Here is a 23,868-nt window from a genome sequence, read left to right as displayed (position 1 = left end):
AGTTTTGTGCCCCCTCTGTTAAACCAATGGCTTTTCCACTTTTCGTCTTTCTTAATTTATATTTCCCTTGTCTGCAAAATGAAGTTACTACTATTTTACCATAGCCTGAGATTTCATTTATGCTCTCTCAAGCAGTTTTCTCACAGAGAGATGAGTGTCTTTGTCCTGTCACTTATCTGTACAGAAGGGGAATCCGATGCTGAAGGAGTTCTGCAGCTGTGATAATTATCCACTATGTTCTCACTTGTGAAATGCAAAATATTATCAGTGACACCTGATCAGAATAGAATGAAGGACAGCGTGTTCCACAAACCTAATTTTAGCTCAACAGGCAACAGTAGTGTAAAAGTGTATGCATTTTTATATATCTATTATGTATATGCATGCATATATATATAGCAAATGTTGTTTAAAAGAAAGCAAAAAGCTCTTGGTTCTGTAAAGCAAAAAGTGCCTCTGTGACCTTGTACATTTAAGATCTTTGCAGGATCAACTACCAACCAAATGTTGTATTAACTGGATTTTTAAAAAGAGAAAAAAAAAAAAGATGTTAATACTCAGTTTTTGTCTAGGCTCTTAAATCCTGAGGATGAATTTTTGAAAGGAGGGGAGTACCCAGCAACTCTTCCTCCTGCCTTTGCCAAACCCAGCCTCTTCACTGTGGTCCCTAAGAGGAATCTGGGTGCCTTTGAAAATCCTGTTTGTTTTGTGGCTGTTGAGTAATTTTAAGAATCTGCCTTTGAACTGATAAGTGGACTGAGCTAAATGGGCTCACTGACCTCACTGTGTTGCATTTATTCATGGTACTTATTGTACTGCGGTACTCTTCATCACTCTGAAGACTAACGGCAAAGCATCGGTGTATGTGATGGTGTACTGATTTTCAAACATTTTTTTGTGAAGGCTTCTTAAGTCTCACGGCTGAAGATCTAGCAAAACTGCATGTGCTGTGCTTTTCATGCAGCTTTGTGATATCCACTGGCCCCACTCCCTGCCAACCCAGCTCCCCCTGATGCGCCTCTTCGTGATAATGCCGAGTCTTTTCCCATGTTGCTCATCTTCTTTCCTGGCATGCTCTGCCTTTAATTAGATCTCAGTCATTTATTTGTGACATCGCAGTTTGATGCCATAGAACTGGAGAAAGTGCTAGCTAGTGAAAAAGGAGGAGGATTAGAGAAGAGCTCCCTTACCAAGGCACTAAGTGGATGGTGTTATCATGAATCCGTTAACACAATGAACTGATTAGTTTAAACAGTGTAAACTGCTGTTTTGTGTTGCCTTGATTCAGTCACACAATACTATCTTCATGCAGGCTGGGTAGTGCTTAACTTGCAATCATGGCTTTCCTATTGTTACTAATTATAATAAATATCTTGGAAAATAGAAAAATGTTGTTATTAATTCACAGCTGCTGTTTTTTTGTCTGAATGATGTCCTGCAGCGCTTAATTTACTAATGAACCACATTATCTTTACAGAGCTATTTCATAGAATCCAACTTTTAAAATTTATCTCTAGTGCCTACAAAGGTGACTTTAGTGATAAAACAAATGTAAAATGTTCTTTCTGCCACCTAGAATAATGGATCATTACACTCATCTGTTCTGCAGCATTGCTTCAGAGGTGATTAAAGTAATGCAACTGGTGGAGGTGGCGAACTGCAAAAGCAGAACAGAGGCCCAAGGCTGTGATGGAGCTGTCCCTGAAGCTTTTTGCACATGCTAGGTGTCACATGCAGACATTGAAGCTTGCTGTTTGGTGAAGAGGAGCATTTGGCTGGGACACTGGACTGAAGTTTTGGGGTTGTGGAGTGAATTCCCACCTTACTGTGGGTTCCTGCGCAACATTAGCCAAGGCTTTTAGTCTCTATGCCTTGTTTTTGCAACTATCTAATGAAGGTGGTTCTTCTCTTGAAAATGTGTATCTGTCTAGTCTATTTATGCCACATTTTTGTATCTGGAAATGTCTTATTAATTGTGAATGCAATGCCTGCGGCATTGACGCAGTACTGAATCAGGTCTTAGACGACTACAAAATTTATCAAAACAGTAAATTAGAATTCATCCAGTCAGACCTCATTCTTAGTTTGTTTCTCTTTCTGAAAGATCCGATTTAACTGCCTTAAAAGTAATATATAGTATATTACTCTAGATTTCATTTACAAAATGTTTTCCTTTAGTGGCTTTCAATGCATAAAGGACAAAGACACTAGTATACATATTTTACAGATAAGTAATCTGAGCTAGTAAGGAATACAGAGCTTGCCAGGATCATCTCACTGGTTAGTAGTGCAACAGAAAGTAAAATTCACATCTCGTGAGCACAGTTCTTATCCACAGAAAATGCAGTTTTTAAAATCTGTGAGTATATGTTGGAATAATTTACTTTTTCCATTTGACCCTGAAAGTGATGAATGTAGCAAGTGTTACTAAATGCATGAAAAACGGGTCTCGATCAGATTATTTTCTCTAGTTCAGAGAACTGGCCTGAAGTACTTCCTGGACCAAAGGGGGATCAAGGGGTCGGAGTGGCCTCTGTTCTCATCTTGCAGTGAAGAGCAGCACTCTGCAAGTCAGTGTGAGCATTAGCACTGAAGTACCCCCAGCTGCAGTTTGCTCTGGTCCTAACTCTACATTCTAGTGAAATAGGGGTAAAGACCAATCTGCCTGCACAGATTTGGTTAGTCCTAAGTCTGTATAGTGCTCCTTTGCACCTCCATTATTTCCCCTCTGTACAAACTCTTAACCATTTCTCTTTTACTTTTTGGACCTATTTCAGAGGCTGTGTTTAGATATATTTTCAGTATATTTTTGCCATAAGGAAGATGCTGAGTTTCTAATGTTATGTGCAGCTGAATCTTAACAGGTTGAGACATTTTTGCCTGTGTCAACATAACACTGAGGTGCAAGACCCATCTGAACCTAATCCTACATAAATGTGGGGTAAAATGGTCCTAATCCTTTATTTTATTTATTTATTTAATATTTTCACCTGCCCCCGGACCCAGTGCTGAAGAATATAATCAAGGTAGATCCATCCACGAACAGTCTTCCTCAGTCTGCCTGTGTGAGGCTGACTTGGTCCCCTGAGCTGCTGCTTTCCCACCTGGCTTGGCAGAGTAGCACCGCTGGCCTACAGTGGAGTCTAAGGGCTGGCCCACAGCTTCAGTTGGGTTTTACACCCACCCTATAAACTGTTCTTCCTCCATGCAATCCCAGGGATGTAGAAGTATATTTTTTATATGTACAAAAAAAAAAAAAAAGAAAGAACTGCACAAAACAGGGCAGTGTTTCAATCATTGCTGTTGTGCCCTTAGAGTAGTTTCATTCTGCAGGTTTGGCCGTTTTTAATGATCTGGTTCCAAAAGTAAGCTAGACTTATGCAGTGATCTTGTGAAAGTGTGTGTGCCTGCCTGTGTTATCACCCAGCGTTGACCGAATGGCAGAAGCTTCAGAAATTTTTCAAAATAGGCTGCCGTGTGCAGGAAAGCATGGTTATGTGTTCCCTGATAATGGGAAAAGTTGCAGCATGAGCTGAGAGCCTCCCAGTCCTCATGGCAGTCAGCCATGAGATTGCAGAAGTTTTCATATTCAGAAAACAATTTTGACTTTAAAGTTTTCTGAGTGAAGAGAATTTCCAGGCAGGTAAAGCTCAAGGAAGTAAAGATGAATATAAAATGCATGGGACTGACTCCAGTTAACATACAATTCTAATAACAAATCAGCATCTTAAATTTAACAGATGTAGTACTATTTTCTGTGTGTTTTTTTTTTTTCAGCATTTCAGACCTTAGTATCAGTTCTTTTAATCAGTTTTATAACTCAAAGAAACGGGTGCACTCCATGTAAGGCATGTTCTTAGTGTTGCGACTCATTGGTCAGCCCTTTTTTTTTTTGACTTTAAAAGGATTTCTGATTTATCTCTCTGAAAAAGCAAAAAAGGAAATCCTACTGTTGCGTTTGATACTTTGAAAGGACAGTAATAGGGGATGTGTACCTTGTCAATGATGGCATATTTCCTAATATGCTATTTCTTTTGAGGTCACCATGGTGTAATAAATAAAGCCTGATAGAGCAACAGCATTCTGGCTGGTTGTGTTATGAAATACAGGAGGAGTACTCCAGCTAAACACTGACACTTCCAATTATGATGGCTTTCAGAGATGGGAGCTTTTCATCTAGGCCTACTTCATGGCTTTCATTGCTTTTTAAAAAGGCTCAAATTACATGGGATATTCTATTATAATGCCGTCTTTAAGGCCATATACACTGCAATATTTTAAAAAATAAAATCAATGTTCATTGCTTTCTTTCATTGTGTGTCATGGCATGTGAGGCTGGGTTTTTAAAGTAGTATCTTTTAATCTGTAATAATGGAATTCTGCATATGGAATGAGTGAATGTTGTTTAGTTCTCTGGAAGTGCTCAAGACTGCTGTACTGATGTCGTAGTTCAGCCCCGATCGGGAACAGACTACGCAGTCTCTCTGTCACTTCCCCCACCCTCTGAGAGAATAGGGGGAGATGATATAAGAAAAACGGCTCGAGGTTTGAGATAAGGACAGGGAGAAATCCTTAAAATTACCGTCACGGGCAAAACAGACTCGACTTGGGGTCGAGTTTTATTTCTAACACTAGCAGGAGAATGAGATGGGAAACAAGATAACCTCCCCCCACCCCTCCCTCTTCCCGGGCTTAACATTATCTCTACTACTTTTCCCCCACAAGCGGCACAGGGGGGGAAGAGGGAATGGGGGTCACGGTCAGTTCATCACACATTGTTTTACACCGCTGCATCATGGTCGGGGGAAGAACTCCTCACATTCCTCCCCTGCTCCTTCATGGGGTCCCTCCCACGGGCCACAGTCCTTTGTGAAACTGCTCCGGCGTGGGTCATCTCTTCCACGGGGTGCAGTCCCTCTAGAACAGCTGCCCCAGTGGGCCCTACACAGGCCACAGCCGCCTTCCGTCATCCACCTCCCCCGGTATGGGCTTCAAGTGGATCTCTGCCGCTCTGTGGGCCTCCATGGGCTGCAGGGGGACAGCCTGCTCCACCATGGTCTTCACCACGGGCTGCAGGGGAATCTTGGCCAGGAGCCATATTACTCCTCCCCCTCCTTCTTCACTGACCTTGGCGCCTGCAGCCGTTCCTCACAACAGGCTGGCAGACGCCTCTCAGGATCCTTTTTACATCTTATTCACTTCAACTTCTCATCTCCTCTCCACTTCTTGCAGCTGGGCCGGGGCGAGTTGGGCCCAGTCGGCTGCCTGGCGGGAGGCCAGAGGGTGAGGCCTGCAAGGCCCACAAGGCTCGCGCCTCCCCCTCTCTGCCCCTGCTCAGCTGCTTCACATCTTCTCCCCTTTTTTTTTTTCCTGTTTTCCCCTTCTTAAATATGTTATCGCAGAGGTGTTATCACAGGACATTCTGCTACCAATTGGCTCGGCCTTGGCCAGCAGCAGGTTTGTCTGCCGAGTCCACTGAACAAAGGAGAGCGACTTCTAGGAGTTTCCTACAGAAGCTACCACCTTATGCCCCGCTCTTACTAAACAAAACCAGAACAACTGAGCTTCAGTCCAGACCTTAATATTTGCTAATGATGAATTAGTCTAACACTTGGCAGCTGATGGTGTTCAGGGAATCAAGAATGTATTTGTGGTCAGCTGTGGCTTTTCTCTGGTGACACATCTCTGGCTATAAAAGCAGAGCTAGTGTGCCAGGTTGAGAATTCACCTGCCTCTGGATGGTGAAGTTATTTGTACTCCAGTATGTGAGGCTTTGAAGCACTTTGAGGTTTGCTGTCAGTGATGCATCTTGGCAAATGAACAGCAATGCACTGGCAGCAGCTCACAGACCTGTTTTACTGGAGTGAGTAAAAATCTGAGAGTTCTCTTGTCGAAGCATGAAATCTTAGTCCTCAGGCGTATGAGCAAAGTGAGTTTGGGGCAATCTTTTAAAGTATTTCTTTTGATAGTGTTCTTTGCTTCTTCCAGGTATATAAATGCAGCAATGTCCTGCAAATAAGTTCATTTTTAAGAACTTTCTGATGCTCAAAGGATTTTTGTAATTCCATGATGGGTTTTCCATGTTTGCATTTTTGGGAAAACCGATGTCTGCTTCCTTCATGATTCCTAAGTGATGACTGGGTTTATGCTGCTAGTGAATATAACGGGAGAAAGAAAATCTCCTTAGCAGATTAGAATCAAGGCATGGCTCTGTTATAAAGTCTGCTATAAGCTGCCCTGGGCAAAAGCAACATGATGCGTGAGTCCCACTGCCAGAATGATCTATATGATGTTGAATATCGAGACATTGTTTAGATCTGGCCCATGAACTTGTGAAGCTCTCTTCTTGGGCAGCAGTGCGTGAGGGCATGGAGTGAGGCAGATAGAAAAGAACAAATGTAAAATATGGCAAATTCCTGAACTTCTACATTTAATATTTTTAGTTGAATGCATTACTGTTTCTTTGTGCTAACCGCCTGCTTTTTTCACTCCTCTTTGTCTGTCTGCTCAGTATTTTTCTCCCATCTGTTCCTTTCTTCTCGGCTGTAATGATGGGACAGAGGTAACGCCTCCTAAGTCTTCATCCTCTCATAACTTGTATTAAAGCAAACTCATTGCTCCATTCCTCCCTAGCTGTATGTATATGCTCATGTTTCATTCTCATCTCCCCTTCCCCCATTCTCTCTGTGGTGTGTGTAGGTACATGTATGTACAGTAACATGCTGTCTCTGATGATCTAAGTAGAAATACTGCATACACAAGGTATGAAGTAGAGTCAATATTGACCCATACCTATGTGTGTACATATGTATATATATGTACATATAAAAATACATATATGTTGGGTGTCTAGTACCTTTCACTGTACAAGATTCTTTGTATGGTCTTTTTATGATGTGAAAGAACACATTCTTCATTGTAACTGGCCCTTCAAACTCTGTAAGGAAAGCTTTTTAACAGAAAAACCTAACATTTTCTTCAGGAAATTCTGTTAGGATCAGCTGTGCTTTGAACTGTTAAAAACTGTCATTTCTATGGAATGTTTTCTGCAGGAGATATTTTGAGTATGTTAAAATAATATCTAGAGAGAAAAAGTAGCAAGAATAGCATCTGCTATACTTGGAGGGTCTGAGAACACGAATCTGAGTCCATGCACTGCAGGTCACCGCCTGCCTCTCCTAATGTGCAGGCTGCAATGTGAAAAGTTCATGGTACAGACTACTGCTGGAGGAGGGGAGGAAGCAAGTGTTATTGTTAATGATTTACTGTTTTCTTTTAGAAGAACCAGCCTTGGAAATTTGTACCAAAATCCCCCCTAGAGTAGATGACTGCAATTAATACAATCTTTTTTTCCACCTACTCAAGTCAGGAAATAGCAGTGCATTCCCTGTGTGTGCAACTCAGTTCTTGTCACCTCTGCAAGTACTTTATGGTGTAGCCTTTGGATTTTAATATCCATAGCAGCAATCTATTTTTTTTCCTAAAATACAATTTTCTCTTTTAGTGCATAGTTTAGACACGAGACTAAGAATTGCTTTATCTCTGCTACTAACATATGCCCAGTACATGGAGCAGACTGAGCATGCTAAGTTCATCCACATTGCTGGATATTAGAAAAAAAAAGACTTGCTACTTAGATTCAGAGCTCTCATGGGACATGATAATGGATTTAATATATGTGAGAACTGCAGCAGGGTAGTAGGGAGCTGTTTGTTCTCCATGCCCTTATCAGATAGGGCAAGAAGTGCTGGCCTTAAAGTTGCATCAAGAAAGATTCAGATTAGGGTTTTAGCAAAACTTTCCAAAGGCAAAGACAGTAAAGGGCTGAGATAGTTGGTGTACAGAGACCATACATTTTTGGAATTCTCTAACAGATTAGATAAATATCTGTCAGGGACCAAGTATTGATTCATATCTTGAATGTTGGCCTTTCCGATGCAACAAATGAAAGCTTTGTGTGTAGAGGAGCTCAGCTGGAGATAAGTAATGTTGAAGTGAGCTGCCGTGAAACCAGTCCTGCTTGTGCCTAGTACATCCAGACTGGTTGGAGAAAAGACTGGGTTTATACTACAGCACAATGCAAGAACTTCACCTTCATCCCCAGTACAGCCCCAGAGCTTTATCTAAGCCTGTGCCTGCCAATGTACATGCATGCAAGTGGTATGATGGCAGGAGAGTCTGGCTTGGACCTATGCTTGATAGTCTTTTATATCTTTTAGGGTTACTCTAGCTGCTATAAATCTGTATTTTCCAAATTTTAAAAGTTCAGTTGCATTCTTTTCAATATAATTTTTTTTTTCAGTATAGCTGAAACATAGCTGGCAAGGTTTGATATTCTGTAGTATTTGCACAGTATTCTCCTTCCCAGATGGTTCCACTAATTTCAGATCATGCTACTGAGTCCAGTGGATCTAACCAAAACGGAAGGTTTTGCTTAACACCAATAAAGGATATAAAGTGACCATAATCCCAAGCATGAGGTGTGCAACCACGATTTGTTTAACCCTTAATTTCTTATTTGGGAATTCATTTGTGGTTGTTTTTCCTTTTTGTTATTAACAATGAGGAAGACACTTTCTATAAAAATCTATTTATCTTATTTATTAAGATGGAGAGGGTAAAATGAGTCAGTAAATGTGAAGATAATTTTATGTCTCCAAGTCCTACCTCAGTAGTGCTTTGTGAACAAGCTTAAATTTGTGTTTCTAGCTTCGAGTGTAAACTAGCCAGCAATTTCCACAGCCCACAGTGTAGCTGTATGAAAGAAACAAAATTCTAGTCCAGGTCTCCAGTCTTGCCGTGTGAGTCTGCCTTCTTTTGGGGATGCTCTGGAGCCACCGCAGTCTGTGTGTATGAATTGAAGTGAAGGTTTGCTAGAAGGCTGACCATGGAAGCAGAAAAATGTTCACACGTGTGTTTATTTGTTAGCATGTTTTAGTACTGAGGCCCTTAACTGAAAAACAACAGCAGATAAAATGAAAGTTGGGCAGAAAGAGTTGAAAGGTGTTATCTATTTTAACAGAGAATCATATAGTGGAGAGAAGTGGAGGAGAAAAGAAATGAAAGCACAATTTTCTCAACTGTTCTTTGGTATTTTTATCTAAGCCCAGCTCTGAGAGTGATGTGGTTACATGAGAACTTGTGGCTTCTTGAAAATCTGTGTGTCTGAAGGCTGAAAATCCAGAAAGAAAATATAAAGAGTAGCAAATGTTAATTTTATAATTTTAAGATTATTTTTAGGCTTGGTCTCATTACATTTTAGGGAACCCGCCCTGTTGTATTTTGAGTCCTTGAATATACCGAGCATTTTGAAGATGTTATAAAACTGAATGTGCTTAAATGTAATGGATTTTGAAATAGAAAATGTTGTGTTTAAGTCAGAAGATACATTACTGGCAAAGTGTATTATATATTCCTAGTAAGCTACAAGGTGTGGGGAGTCTATTTTGGCAAGGATATAAAGAAAGGCATACTTAAAATATTGTGGGGAGGAGAGGCCAAAGGTATTCCTTCGTTTCTTAAAGGAGGCTGGGGCCTCTCTTAGCAGGCAGAGTCATGGGTTAATTAGGAGTTCAGGTTTTAGGCCTTTCATTACAGGTTTCATATCAGCTTTCTTCCTTTCCCCACCTGTCATGCACACAGCTGCTCGGTTAGACACTTAGCATGGTAAGTGCATGCATACGTCCGTGTTACAGCCTGTACATTGTGGGCAGGACGATTCCCAGATCAAGACCTTTAGCAAACAGCAGCAGCTTCTTTACGCGTTGAACTCGGAGGGCTGACCTAACTCAAACCGTAAGCTGGGGAAAGGCTTGTTCACTTGCTGAAAAGAGTCTAATCGGTTGTGGTATTTCCCACCCCACCCCTCTGATTGATTCTCTCTCACAGGCAGGAATGGCATCTCCTGAAAATCCCGAGCAGTTGATCATTGCCCTGGAACCTGAGGCTGCTTCTATCTACTGCCGAAAGCTCCGCCTGCACCAGATGATAGACCTGAGTAGCAGGGCGCCTGTCAATGGTTATAGCCCAAGTGACACTATTGGAACTGGATTTACACAGGGTACTACTTCTATTAACTCAGTTCCTTAGATTCTTATGCCTAAATTTACTTTGTCCATGCGGGCTGTTTTCATACCATTTCTTGTTGTCTTCACTGTCTTGAAATGTTTCAGGCTAGCATCATTTTGCTATTATAAGCTGTTTTGCTGTTTATTAGACTAGTTTAGGCATTGACACAGCATGCATTTGAATTTTAGCATGCAGGTAGCTTCATTGCCTTGTCTTAATTGGGATGTTGTGGGAGTCTTTTAGAATTTTCACAACAGTATTTTTTTGCCTTAATTAAAATCAATACTTAGTGTTGCATAATTTTTAAAGTTTAATTTGTTGGAAACAAATATGTGTTCAATTAGCTGCATTAATGAAGCAGTGTTAAATAACCAGATCTGCAAGGAGACTTTTAGTCTTGAGATGCTCCAGAGTTTTGGCAGATGCTTTTTGATGTCATCTTTATGAAATACCATTAATTGCTTTCAACACTCAGGGAAACACATGATATTGGAATATAGCCATTAATTTATCTGCTCGTAGAAGAGCAACTAGATACAACACTTCTGATTTACTGACCTGGGATCTGTTGCTCACGTCTGAAGACTGACTTAAAGTAAGGCACAAAGATTGGACCACAGTGTAAGTCACTTGCCAGAAGATCTTTTGTCAGCAAAGATTTGTTTGTCTTGGTATCCTGCCTCAGACTGGAGGAAAATACGAGAGAAAAAAAACCAGAAAACAAAGCAGCAGTAAGACGTAATTGTTGCATAATGCACAGATTTCCCATCTGTGTGAACTGTAACAGTTGCACTCATATTGATGGTAGTGTGCCAGTTTATCCCAGAAGGAATTTTTCAGAAGAAATTGTATTTTATCACATTTACTAGGTCAAAACAGTACAGGCAAATGGAAGATTAAGCCAGTAAAACTATTCCTGTACTTACTGGAGGGTATTTTTTTTTTAGTTAGGCTGAGTCATTACATCGTTCTCTCATATCTGTACCTCTCCTAGCCAGCACTTGTCAGATGTGTTCAGTGTTACGGAGGCCCATGCAAAGCACAGGACACAATCCCTTTACAGGACACAGTCCCTTCAGGGGCCTCTTGCCTTCTATCCCCCTTGTTTGTGTCCTGAAACATTCCAGTTCCATGTGATTTTACATGGACTCACTTTCAGGCTGCATAGGGATGTGCCTCTGGGAAATAAAAGACAAAAATTTCTCTGCTTAAGGTTTTGAAGCTGGGCAGAATCTGGCAGTTCATGGATTTCTGCTAACAGACTTTTTCTTGGATAAGGGGTACCATTCTCTTTCTTGACTTTGTATGGTGAAAGTTTTTGGGGATGAGAAAGGTTTCATGTCAGTATTAATGCAAACAAAGTTTGGAGTGAATTAATTTGAGGTTAGAATTAAAATTTCATAAAGGCATGGCAGGCACCCAAGACAAGCTGAGAACAGATTAAGGGGAAAAACCCTTCAAATATAAACAGAGAGAAGCACTCCACAGACCATATTATTGCTGTGAAGTCAAAACAAAATTTTACTGTTCATGGTAGCCAGGATAAGGTTACTTCAGTCGCAGTTAAAGACTGGCTCTTGTGTTCACTTCTAGCCCACAGGAGTGAATGAAAAGACTCCCATTGACTTCTGTGGGCTCTGTCTCAGGCCCTTGCTTAGACTTAGTGCTTGTTCTGTCACTGAATACTTTGACATTTAAACTCTCACCGTGTGCTGCTAAGTCAGCGCAACGAGACTGGCACGGCTTGTCTGCATCATAGGGTCTGTATGGGGAGGGTACGCGTACAAGTGGAGCCACTGGTCCTTTTCTGATGGTAGGCACTGTAGAAACAAGAAGCAAAAGGCCTTCAGTGATTTACATGCTGATATTTTCAGAAAGAATGATATTTTCATGCATGACAATGCCTCACTTCTTCTGTAGTGTTTTCTAGAAGTGTCTTGGAAAGTGAGTGAAGGTGACACAGGGAATGATTGTTTTGAATCATTCAATTGTAGAGGTTGATTTAAAAGCATAAGAGCAAAGGCTCTTGCCACTCTGCTTTCTGTTCCGCATCTTTTAAACGTCTAAGTAGCAATTAAGTCTTGCGAGTTAACTGATTGTTATAATAGTATTGCTAGATTATGTTTAATTTTTAACTGATATATATTTAAAATATTGTGAGAGTCAGACCTGATGATCACTATGGTCTTAAGAAGTTATAAATCTGAGAAGCAGTGCTTTTGGCAGCTTGTTTTGAGACAGACTGATGTCCTGAAAGGCTCAGGAGATGTCTTTTTCCTGAGCACCCAGATCAGCAGTGGGTTTTGGAAAGGCAGGAGTTGTCTCCCCCGACCCTGGTCGGTACCGGTTGGTCTGGCAGCAGGCTGGGGCTGCCGCCTGCTGGCACAGGCTGTGCTGAGCACGGTTGCTTCTAATGTAATAGTTTTTGTTTGTTCTGTTAAGAAGTGATCATACAGATCTATCAGCCTGCTTGCACTTGTTTCCTGCAGCTTATGATATCAACTGCTTCATGCTTTCTTATACTCAGTAATGTTTTCTCTGTCAATGACTAGCTAAGGAACACGTCCGTCGTAATCGACAGAGTCGCACCTTTTTGGTGGAAAATGTCATAGGAGAGATCTGGTCCGAACTGGAGGAAGGTAGTGTCCTTTCTTGAATAAACTTTGCTCTCACTGGTTTTATATTCCAGGCAAACATTGTGTTTCCCACAGAGGTGCTGTGCACTGGATTGTTCTCACTGTGATTATAAATCAGAAAAGAAAAAAATACAAGTTCGTGTGCTGCTCTTAGTTACTAAGGCTGAACTGTTATTCTGCATGCTCTAGCAAAATACAGTTTACTAAGATGGTAGAAAGGAATCCAGGTGTTAAAATGCAACCAGAATATTTTCTTCAGAATAGACCTTGTAAATATGCCATAGTATTAATTTGGTAACCTACTAGAATATGCGTTAGCAGCCTTATCAGTTCTACCAAACCACTTTCATCTTGGGCATACAATTTTCATATTTATTGTCAATCATTGCATTATAGTTACTAAAAAGTCAAGTCTTCAGTGTAGACATTAATGACTTTCTGTAAGTCATTATCTCTCATGGTGATAATGCCCCTGAGAAGTTTCATTGCAATACGATGTTGTGATAAAGTTAATGTAAATATCATTTGCCTATTCCTTTGCAAAACTAGGTGACCGTTACATCGTTGTTGACAGTGGAGGAGGCACAGTGGATATGACTGTTCATCAGATACGGCTCCCTGAAGGACATCTTAAGGAGCTATACAAGGCAACAGGTAATGTCACTTCCACTGCTTGCTTTATTTATGTAATATTTTTACTTGTCAGTGAAGGAATTGTGTGCCTTTGTTATTCACTACATTTCACTAACAGTTCTTCCGGAAATAATACCAGCATTTACAATTAGCCTAGCTGCTGATCAGCAGACAAGGGTAAGTCACTTAGTGATTCTGATGCTTTGGGATGGTAAACCTCATGTTGGAGGGGTAAGCAACTGCCATCTCCTTTGTTATTCACTCCCATTCAGGCCATGGCCTCCTGCTGTGTTCCTGGTCTGACTTATGCTAGAAGAGTTGTCATCTTCCTGTCCATTGAGAGGTCACCTGTGTATTGCTGCTCTGTCCAGGTGTTCAGAGATGCACTGTGGAGATATGAATAGCTGAGTGTCACAATAAGATTCTTGTAAAGTGGCTGTTGGCAGAACAGAAGTTTCCCTAGATTTAAGGGGAAGCTTATATATTCCAGTAATTTCACAGGCAGTGTAAAAAGGACAGTTTACATTCCCCTGGGAAAAATGCATAATGATTGGTCTGCAACAAAGATATAAATTGCAATTCCTTGAATGGTATTCCCATGCTGAACTCCAGATCCCCTTGGACTTTGTCCTGTGACTAAGCTGTTGCCTACATGAGACAGCCTATTATTTGTTCCTGTCTCCATACTGAGTTAGTCTTCATCTGTATGGTTCATCACTGAGCATTCTCAGCCTTGGTGGCTGTAAGACTACCTCAGGAAACAACCTAGTAAGAGCAAATGGGACACTGTACATCAAGTCTATCTCCTCCTCAGTGGAGATATCTCATGTGCGCATAAGGAGGCAGTTTCCTTTGCTTCTAATAAAAATGTTTCTGTTTTATAGTGGTAATGTTACAGTGGCTATGATGGTATAGGAGTAAAAGTGAAGCAAAGGTAAGATTATGTTCTGTATTAGACCAACTGTTATATTTAGAAAAGACACCTCTTTCTGTAGATCTTCTCCTGTGGCAGTCCTAGTACTGTCAATCTGATGTATATTTGGTCAACTTGAAGTCTAGTAAGCAGTTCAGAATATTAAAGCTGTGTTTTGTTTGTAATACAGGTGGACCATATGGTTCTCTAGGTGTGGACTATGAATTTGAAAAGCTCCTGTGTAAAATATTTGGAGAAGATTTTATTGAGCAATTTAAAATCAAGCGTCCTGCTGCCTGGGTAGATCTGATGATAGCATTTGAGTCCCGTAAACGTGCAGCAGCTCCAGACAGGACCAATCCACTGAACATCACTCTGCCTTTCTCCTTCATTGACTATTACAAGAAGTTTCGAGGTCACAGTGTAGAACATGCCTTGAGGAAAAGCAAGTGAGTAGACAATTGAACTGAAATGGATGTAGAATTAACTACTGATAGCAAAGACAAATAATTAAAATATCCTAATTACATGTAGAATGAAAGATAATCATGTAAAAATACAATATAAGGATGAGAAAATGGGATTGCCTCAAGTGCAGTTTCCAGAATGAGAAGTTCTGATCAATGTCTTGCAAAAGCTTTTTCTATACAAGACTTGGACTCTCTTGTTATTGCTCTCTAGGACTTTCATTAGGCCACTGCTGGGTCGCTTTCTTGAATTCGACCATATATTTTTAGTCTTTTACATGTTAATTAGGAAGATCAGATCAAATACTGAATTTGATGTCTAAAAGTTAGTTCCCTAGAACCTTAATTTTTAGAGGTCTGGGCCCTGGAACAAATCCAAGATCTTGAGTGAGATGTATAAGTACGTTCATGACTTGAGGAAAGTTATGAACAATACAAGATAAATGGTGAAAGCATATACTATTGCATAGAGCTCTGCAAAATGAAAGCATTCTACTTTTAAAGTGATGACAGGCTTTCTTTTCTCCTAGTATGCTACAGTTAGAGCACTTGCTTGGTAGATGGGCAGACATAATTCAGAGATTTTAATTCCTTATTGTAAGTATCAAGAAAGCAGCCTAAATGGCAAGGGCACAGGCTGCTACACAAACGAAAGTAAGAAGAAAATAAAGTGGGCATTTTACATCTTTTCAAGTTATATACTACAGGAAACCTGGAGGTTAATAGCATCAAAGAGAATGAGCAAGAGAGCCCACAAATCTGGGGCAAAATGCTTGGGACCTGAGAGGAGAAGACATGATATTTAATACCTGTACCTTGACTTCTTTCTGGATTTTTTTAATTCAGTGAATGTTTAATGTATCATGCAGGTTGAAGCTCCTACATCTTTTCCTAAAGATTATTGGTAAATGTACTTTAAGCCTAAATGACTTGGAATCTAGCTTGGAGTCACTTCCTAAATAAGGCTGAGGTTCTGAAATAATTTAAAAATTCTGGGAATATTACCCCTCGCAAGACCATCTCCATCTTATTAATAGTCTTAATGGTGAATCTTAGAGGGAATGCTAAATATTCCCTTCAAATAAAATGAAATTAATTGGATAATGGGATAGAAAGAGTATAAAGGTTACATATAATGTGCATGAATGAAAAGATTACTGAGCTATATGGATGTGTATCAGCGATGGAATAACATAATGCCTGGATTCACTTAACAAATGCTATGCCTCATTAAATATGCTGTGCTCCCTTCTGCCTGCTGAGCCTTCCCATACTTGCTTGTTTTCCTTGTGTGTTTCCAGCGGCTTTGGCCTGCTACTGCTATAATCTAAATGTTGCCCTTCTGGGGATGAATCAGTGCTGTTTCAGATGAACGAGCACTGGATTGACTGCCAGCTGTTTCAGGAAGCATCTGAGCATTGGTAATGCTATAGAAGGCAATCAGGCAAAGAAAACAATTGGACAAGCAAAAATAACAATTCTCCCTTGAAATTTTACATTGCTGCAGTTGGTATAGGGCTAGGGTGAGGTGAGGCACCTTCTTCCAAGCAAAATGCATGCAGGTTCTAAACCCATTCATTTATTTATTTAGTGTCTTGTGAGTGCTTGGCTGTTTCTTACAGCTCAGATGTGATGTTTTAATGTCCTTCCTAACTGTTCTTTTCCAGTGTGGACTTTGTGAAGTGGTCTTCCCAGGGAATGCTGAGGATGAGCCCAGATGCAATGAATGCTCTTTTCAAACCTACAATTGACCAGATCGTCCAGCACCTGAGTATGTATCTGTGTGTAGTTCCACTTTCCAGCTGAGCTGAAACTGAAGCATTGCTTACCTGTTTCAAATCAGTAACTGTAATTAAATCAAACAACTCCCCTAGCATGTACTAAATGTGGGCAAGAAATTTAGTTCTGAAATTTGTAGTTCTCTACAGAGTAGTTAGGAAAATAATAAAAGTGCATCACCTTAACGTGTATTCCTACCTAGTTCTAGTACTACTTACTGAGTGTGATTCAGGCCTGTCATTGCTTAAGCTTCAACTGTTCTGTACTTCCAGGGCTGCAAGCATTCAGAAGGCTGAAAGGCACTAACCATCCCAGATCCTGCTTTTCTTTTTCCTGATTCAGGCAGCAACTAAATAATGCTAGAGACATAACTAGCTTCTGATTATTCCTGTTGTTAAGACCTCTAGTTCATTTCTCCTCATTAGAAGGACTTCTAAAGTCACATTTGTTCATGATCCTCCAAATCACTGACATCTCTAAAACACAAATAAGAAATGATGCATCATGGTAGAAGTACTTCCAGGCATGGCTTAAGTAGCACTGAATTTGTTTATCCAGTAATAGGAAGTGATATAGGCCTATTGGGAAATTTATTATTTAAAATGTTCCTGGTGCAAAATTGGATTTTTATCAAGTAGAGTATAATATATGTGCTGAGCAAGGTATTGCTGTTCTACACATTACAAAGCACTAATTGAATTGTATTTGGAGTGGAATATCCATCTTTACTTGCTGCATGTGAGGAATTATTACATACATTTGAGAGGTCACAGCTGAGTTAGCTAGTACAGAACAGTTTACATGTGAACACGGAGGTAGACATCTGGATTTACAATGGTTGTGACAGATACCTCAGTCATGCTGCCTCAGTTATGTGAACTAAGGGTGAGCCTACAACTGAACTTTATGATTTTCTTGAAACTAGGGGATGTGGACTTAAGCTAAGAAGGAACATCTGTAAAAATGTAAAGAGGTATTATCTTGCAGATGGTACATATTGTGGTTAAGATGTTAGGGTCAGGAATAAGAACTGAATTTAAAATTGAGTGACTTATCTGGAATGCAATAAAGAGTAGGTGAATCGGGTAGGTTTGGGAATATCTCACTGATACTTGAAGTGGCAAGATGATGTCTGTTTCCCTACCACCCATACTATGACTGACAGGATTTATTTGCAAGAAATCCCTGGCTCTCTTTTCTGGAAGAGGCTAAATAAAAAATAAATAAAATTTCTGCCACTTCAGAAATATTCTATTCTTTGAGGTAAGTTTCCTTTCAGTGTTAAACAGCATATAGAAGAGACTGCAGAAATGGAAATAGTGCATGCTGAAAGTGACAGCGTGGGCATGTGCATGTGCATGGGACATTCCGTGCACTCAGACGTTAGGAGTTTCACCTGGTTTACCTTGTCACAGTGGATTTTTCCCTATTGAATGGGCTCTGTTTCTGTTTAGGTGATGTGTTTGATAAGCCAGAAGTGACCAATGTCAAGTTTCTGTTCCTGGTGGGTGGCTTTGCTGAATCCCCCTTACTCCAACAAGCTGTCCAGAATGCTTTTGGTTCGAGATGTCGAGTCATCATTCCTCAGGATGTGGGGCTCACTATCCTCAAAGGAGCTGTTCTCTTTGGTCTAGACCCTGCTGTCATCAAAGTGCGGCGTTCACCTCTCACTTATGGTGTGGGCGTGCTCAATCGATTTGTGGAAGGGAAGCATCCACCAGAGAAGCTTCTAATCAAAGATGGCACACGCTGGTGCACTGATGTCTTTGACAAATTTATCTCAGCTGACCAATCTGTAGCCCTTGGAGAAACTGTGACACGCAGTTACACACCTGCCAAACCTTCTCAGTTAGTAATAGTGATCAATATCTATAGCTCAGAACAAGATAATGTCAGCTTCATCACCGAATCTGGAGTGAAAAAGTGTGGCACCCTTCGCTTGGATCTCACAGGAACTGATGCTTCAGTGCCAAACCGGCGAGAGATCAAAACACTTATGCAGTTTGGGGACACTGAAATCAAAGCTATGGCCATTGATGTTGCCACCTCTAAAAGTGTCAAAGTTGGTATTGATTTCTTAAACTACTAACAGCCCATTTTCCCCACCACAGCCTGTTTGTGAGTCTGATCTTCCACCATTCCATTTTTTGACTTTCATATGTCACATAATCAACCTGAATTTCAGCAGGCTATATGAGAACAGCTAGTAAGGTGGGGTATGTCATATTTATGCCCTTTGATGACCAAAGACTGGATTTTGAAAGACCCTTAAAAAGTTTGGGGAGCAGAAGTTCCAGATGTAGTAAAAGTTCCCAAGTTACTCAAGCATGCTTAAAGATCTACCTTTATTAAGTAAATACTGATTATTGTTGGGTCCTGAAGATTACTTTAAAAAATATAGAATTGTAATCTCTTTGCCTTTTTTTTAAATTGTTATTCCTCTTCCTCCCAAGAAAAACTCTCTAACCCACGTGGTTGTTGTAGGAGGCATGTCTGTTTAAACAGCACCATCCTCTGGCAATGGGAACAAATGAGTAGTCTATAGTAGTCTTTTGTTCTTTTGATTTTGCCCTGTGCTTTCAAAATTTTAAGTGCTGGAAATCAATGATTTAAATGGGAAAAAAAGTGTCTTAAATTATGAGATCCCACTGAAAAGAAAATCCTTAAAATTAAATTTAGGAAATATATATGTGTTTTAGGAGCTTAATATTGATTGCTCCAGTTTGAAAACAAGGTCTGTATTGTCAAAGCTCTCAGAATTAGCTGTTGGATTAATTAGCTAGTGTTACCCTCATTATACTTTGGAGTATTATTACGAACAAAGCTATTTCCCTTTTGGGACTTCTAAGCTTATTTTTATTAGTTTCCATCTGAAATCATAGAATCACAGAATGGTTGAGATGGGAGGGGACCTCCATTGACTGTCTGGTCCAACCTCTCAGCTCTAAGCAATGTCAAGTACAGCAGGATGCTTTGTCCAGTTTCAAATATCTCCAAAGATGGAGATGCCTAAACTTCTCTGGGCAACCTGTTCCGATGTTTGACAACCCTCACAGCAAAAAGGTTTCTCTTATGTTTAGAAGGAATTTCTTGAGTTTCAATTTGTCCCCGTTGCCTCTTGTTCCTTCTGGATACCTCTGAGAAGGCACCTTCTTTACCATCTTCCCTCAGGCATTTGTACACATTCCTAGCATCCCCTGAGCCTTCTCGAGACTAAACAGTCTCAGCTCTCTCAGCCTCTCCTCACATGACATTGCTGTATTCAATTCACTATGTCCGTGTCTCACAGATTTGGACACAGCTCTCCAGATGTGGTCTCACCAGGGCTGAATAAGGGGGAATAATCACTTTCCTTGACCTCCTGGCAATGCTCTTCCTAATGCAGCCCCGGCGGCTGTTGGCATTCTTTGTTGCAAGGGCACACTGCTGGCTCATGCTCAACTTTTTGTTTACCAGGACCCCAAGGGTTTTTTTTCTGCCAAGCTGCCTCCCAGCCAGTTGGCCCACAGCATAGACTGGTACACGGGGTTATTCCTCCCCAGGTTCAAGACTTTGCACTTCCCTTTGTTGAGCTTTATGAGGTTCCTATCTGCACATTTCTCCAGCCTGTTGAGGTCCCTCTGACCCTTCTGGTTTATTAAGCACTTCTCCAAGTGATTATATGTCTTTTCTTGTTAATCCCTGTGTTAAGATTTGGAAGTACTGTTAGATTATGAATGTCCAAGAAGATTTAAACAATTTAGAAGAGAGAAAATGTCCAGATCAAAAGTACAGTAATATATTCTGAGTAGCAAACATTTTAATTGAGTAAAATGTATTTCTGGGTTGAGTTGAATGGCCAGTAAAGTGGAAGGCAGAAGCCAAGAGAATGAAACTACAAATAGCATTAAATAAAGCAAATAAAGCATTCCTTACGTGGCTATGAGCAGACAAGGCTAACGCAGATGAAATATAGTGATAGTTGTGGTAGTGTCTTGTTTTACAAATAATAACTCTCTGGAAATGTTTTCGTAAGCACGTTCACCTTGAAAATTTCTTCTGCAACGGGAACAGTTATTCTGCACAATGCTACAGGTAGATAACTTCTGAAACCTGCAATCTATACCTGCCGTGAATTAACAACTTCAGATTCAAATCCAAATCCTACTCCAAATCGGCAGACTGATACTCACCTGTGGCATCATGCTAAAATGCCAACCCTTTCAGAGCATTTATACGGAGCTGCCTGATTACCTGCTGGAATTCATTACATGTTTGAAAGTTTGCAATGTTAATTGTTAAACTAAAGCTTAATTTCTAGTAAGTTGAGCATGAGTTAAATCCATTACTGACAATTTTGGGAAATGAAAACTTTATCAATTCTTTCACTAATTTACGTTCCAATCCTGCACTTAAGCTTTCTGTGTTTAGCCTGGAGTTTAGCCACAGTAAAGAGCTGCAGAACTGGTCTGCTGCATTTTGCCATTGAGTGTCTCCTGCAGAATTCCCTAGTTGAATGTGAAATCTGTTCTGCATTCGGCTTTAAGAAAAACAAAGCAAAACAAAAAAAAAAATTACTATGGAGAATGCTAGTCACAGTATCTGGCTGGATACTTTCTATAATTACAAAGTGTACTTGCTAGCATTCATTTTCCTGCTGTCTGCTAAATGCTTTAAAAGCTAAATACTGGGATTTTTGTGTGTTGTTTTCCATGGTTTACAAACAAGAGAAACTTTAAGATGAGTTATGAACAATATAATTTTATGTATATACAATATTTAAATATTGTACAGACTCTTTCTTTCTACAGTGCTATTTTCTTGTATAAAAATGCTCTTTGCCTGTGTTGATTTCATTTAGCTGTTAATTTTAAATAACATAGTTTCTCAATCAGCTTCTGTAATTATAGGCTTTTAAAGATGGTAAGATATGAAATGTAAAAGGCTGATCTTATAATAATAGGAAAGAAATTTGGTGTGTCAGAGAATACAACATTCTTATTGCAATGCAAGTCATACCAGTTAAGCATATTACACAGATGCACTAATGTGTTGCTGGGTTTTTAATTTCTTTGTTTCAGATGGTGACCATTCCATCACCAACAGTTCATCATAATAATGGATGAATCCTCCTGTAAAACCAAGTTAAAAATTAGATTGTATAATCTAATACAGCTTCTTTGCTAGGTTTTGGGATTTTATTTTGGATCTTATCTAGTTTTTTAAAAAAATCAAACACAAAGCTACCTTCCCAAGATAGGCAACACTGATTTTATTGTAGCTGCAGGTAAGGCCCAGTCTCTGTCTACCACTACCACCTTCCAAAAGACGAAGTTCTTAAAGGAAAGTAGATTTCAGTGTCTTTGCATCCTGTGTTAAACTGAATCGGTCCAATTCTGCATGGATTTGTTTCCAGTGGCCTTAAGTTAACACAAAATTTGATCTAATAAATGACTGTAACCTCCCCCTTGCCCACCTGAAGAGGAGGTAAACTGCAAAATCAGGTGGCCCATGATTTTTGTGCTGTTTTCAGGGAGTGCTAAGGGAAGTTTCTGCAGCTCTTCTGAACTATAGGTCCCTGCACATTAGTGATTCTCTGCCCTTTTCTTATTCGCCTTTTGTAAGATTCCATCTGGATCCAAGCAGGAGTTTGTTCTGAAATGACTCTACTGTAACTGTAAAATACAAAGTTTGCATATTTTTGCACTTCCTCCTTCAGTCTGATGAGAGCACTACCAAGCTTATCTTTGCAGAGCACTGAACTACTGAACAAACTCCCAACTGTCCTTGTTGCCCTCTTTAAATCTAAGAATGGAAAATTAGCTTGTCTGTCTAAGAAATTAGAAGTAGAATATTATGCTGTGGTCTGTAGTCTATAACCCAGTTAAGCAACTTTACATTGTAAAAATGGCATGCGGATGCCTATTTTGGTAAAGGATGTTAGGCTTTAAAATTAATATGAAATTTATTAGGAAATGAGTCATTTATAGAATAGTAGTCCTGATACTTTTGCAGGAGATTCCCTGCAGAGCACTTCTTGTTAAGGGTTTCGGATGGCATTGTGCAACTTAATGTTGAAAAGACAAGGCCTGTTCTCCTTAGGGAAAGCGAAGGCCCTGGCAGAAGTTTTGCTCTAAGCAGCAACTTGCAAGTTTGGGTCCAAGTTACTTAACTCTAGGCTGAAGGTTAGCAGCTAATTGTGATGGAATGATGAATTGTGCTAGAATATGATAAATGTGCAGTGATGGTTAGGGCAGTTTACATTGGTATGAATATACCAATATTTGTATACAGGAGTTTTAATGCATTATTATGAGAAGGCTAATTATATATTGCAGAGATTTAATCGCCAAGATAAGCTGCATATTTATGATATGAAGTGGCTTAAGCGGATGAATAGTATAAAAGTTGTTGGGCATAACGTCACAGTACTCACCTGCTTGAAATAGTCTTAAACTATATTATAAAACCAACCATTGTCGTCTTGTTCACCTCTGTGCAAGATAAATTCGGATTTCACTGATGTTTGGAGCTGTTCACAACTTGTCTGGATTGTACCTTGAGTGTTGTTGTGTCTTCAACCATGTCAAATAAAATACAGTAAAACTAATTTTTCTTTTGAGGTGTTACTATTTTTATGAAAATGACTATAAAAAGAAACTTAATTTATTTTGAAAGTGAGAAAGGCTAAGTGGTTATATTTGTGTTTGGATACTCCTTCATAGGCCTAACTGAGCAAAAGTGACATCAACTGTATGTTTGTGCTGCTTATCAGATTTTTTCAACCTTTCGGGTGTGTGGACCAAGATCTAGAGTCTTGGCGAAGGGCTTGCAGGCCCCTGTGCAGCACACAGAACTCTTCGACAAGACGCTGCTTGTGTTACTTGTGTGCTTTCTAGGAGGACTTCTGTCTGTGCCCAAGGTAGAAGCCCACTGCTGGGCATTACTGAACTTCCACCGAAGCTGGTGTAGCTCTGAGTAGGGCGTCTGTTGGAGTTAAGACAGACTTTGGGCAGTACCAAAAGCAGATTAGATATTTTCTGCAATGATGCTTTGAAAAAGCTGGGATATCAAATATAAAAATTAATATACAGCGAGGACTGTAGTCTCAGGCTGTGTCAAAGGCTGGTTTATTCCTAAAATTGTATTATCAGGCCAATAAGCTGGCCAATAACCAGGTATATTTGCATGAGAGTGTACATCTTCACTGTGTGTTTTGAGATCTAGGAATGTTTAGTAAGGTGCACCTGCACTGAAAATAGTTTGTGTAATATTACATTTTTCTGCTAACTGTTGCAGGCCATGTCCCTCTAAAATTCAGCAGTGTTGGCACTACCTATGGAGATGATTCAGCGTTGTGTGTGACCTTAGTCTACAGTGCTGCTCAGACACA

General features: G+C 40.0%; 1 protein-coding gene across 1 annotated transcript in view; it reads left to right on the top strand.

Moving 5' to 3' along the window:
- Positions 1 to 19,749, top strand: part of HSPA12A (heat shock protein family A (Hsp70) member 12A) — a 57,740-nt gene extending 37,991 nt beyond the window's left edge. Inside the window, exons 7-12 of the mRNA XM_086752550.1 lie at positions 9,889 to 10,060; positions 12,621 to 12,707; positions 13,254 to 13,358; positions 14,441 to 14,699; positions 16,385 to 16,488; positions 17,951 to 19,749. Coding sequence (XP_086608676.1) covers positions 9,889 to 10,060; positions 12,621 to 12,707; positions 13,254 to 13,358; positions 14,441 to 14,699; positions 16,385 to 16,488; positions 17,951 to 18,585 — 1,362 coding nt within the window. The 3' untranslated portion in view covers positions 18,586 to 19,749. The remainder of the gene's footprint in view (positions 1 to 9,888; positions 10,061 to 12,620; positions 12,708 to 13,253; positions 13,359 to 14,440; positions 14,700 to 16,384; positions 16,489 to 17,950) is intronic.
- The last annotated feature ends 4,119 nt before the right edge of the window (positions 19,750 to 23,868 follow it).

Source organism: Chlamydotis macqueenii, chromosome 7 (assembly GCF_036417535.1).
Source record: "Chlamydotis macqueenii isolate bChlMac1 chromosome 7, bChlMac1.mat, whole genome shotgun sequence".
Taxonomy (NCBI): Eukaryota; Metazoa; Chordata; class Aves; order Otidiformes; family Otididae; genus Chlamydotis; species Chlamydotis macqueenii.
The sequence above is the reverse complement of the archived record's forward strand: the minus strand, read 5'-3'. Positions and strand labels throughout refer to the sequence as shown.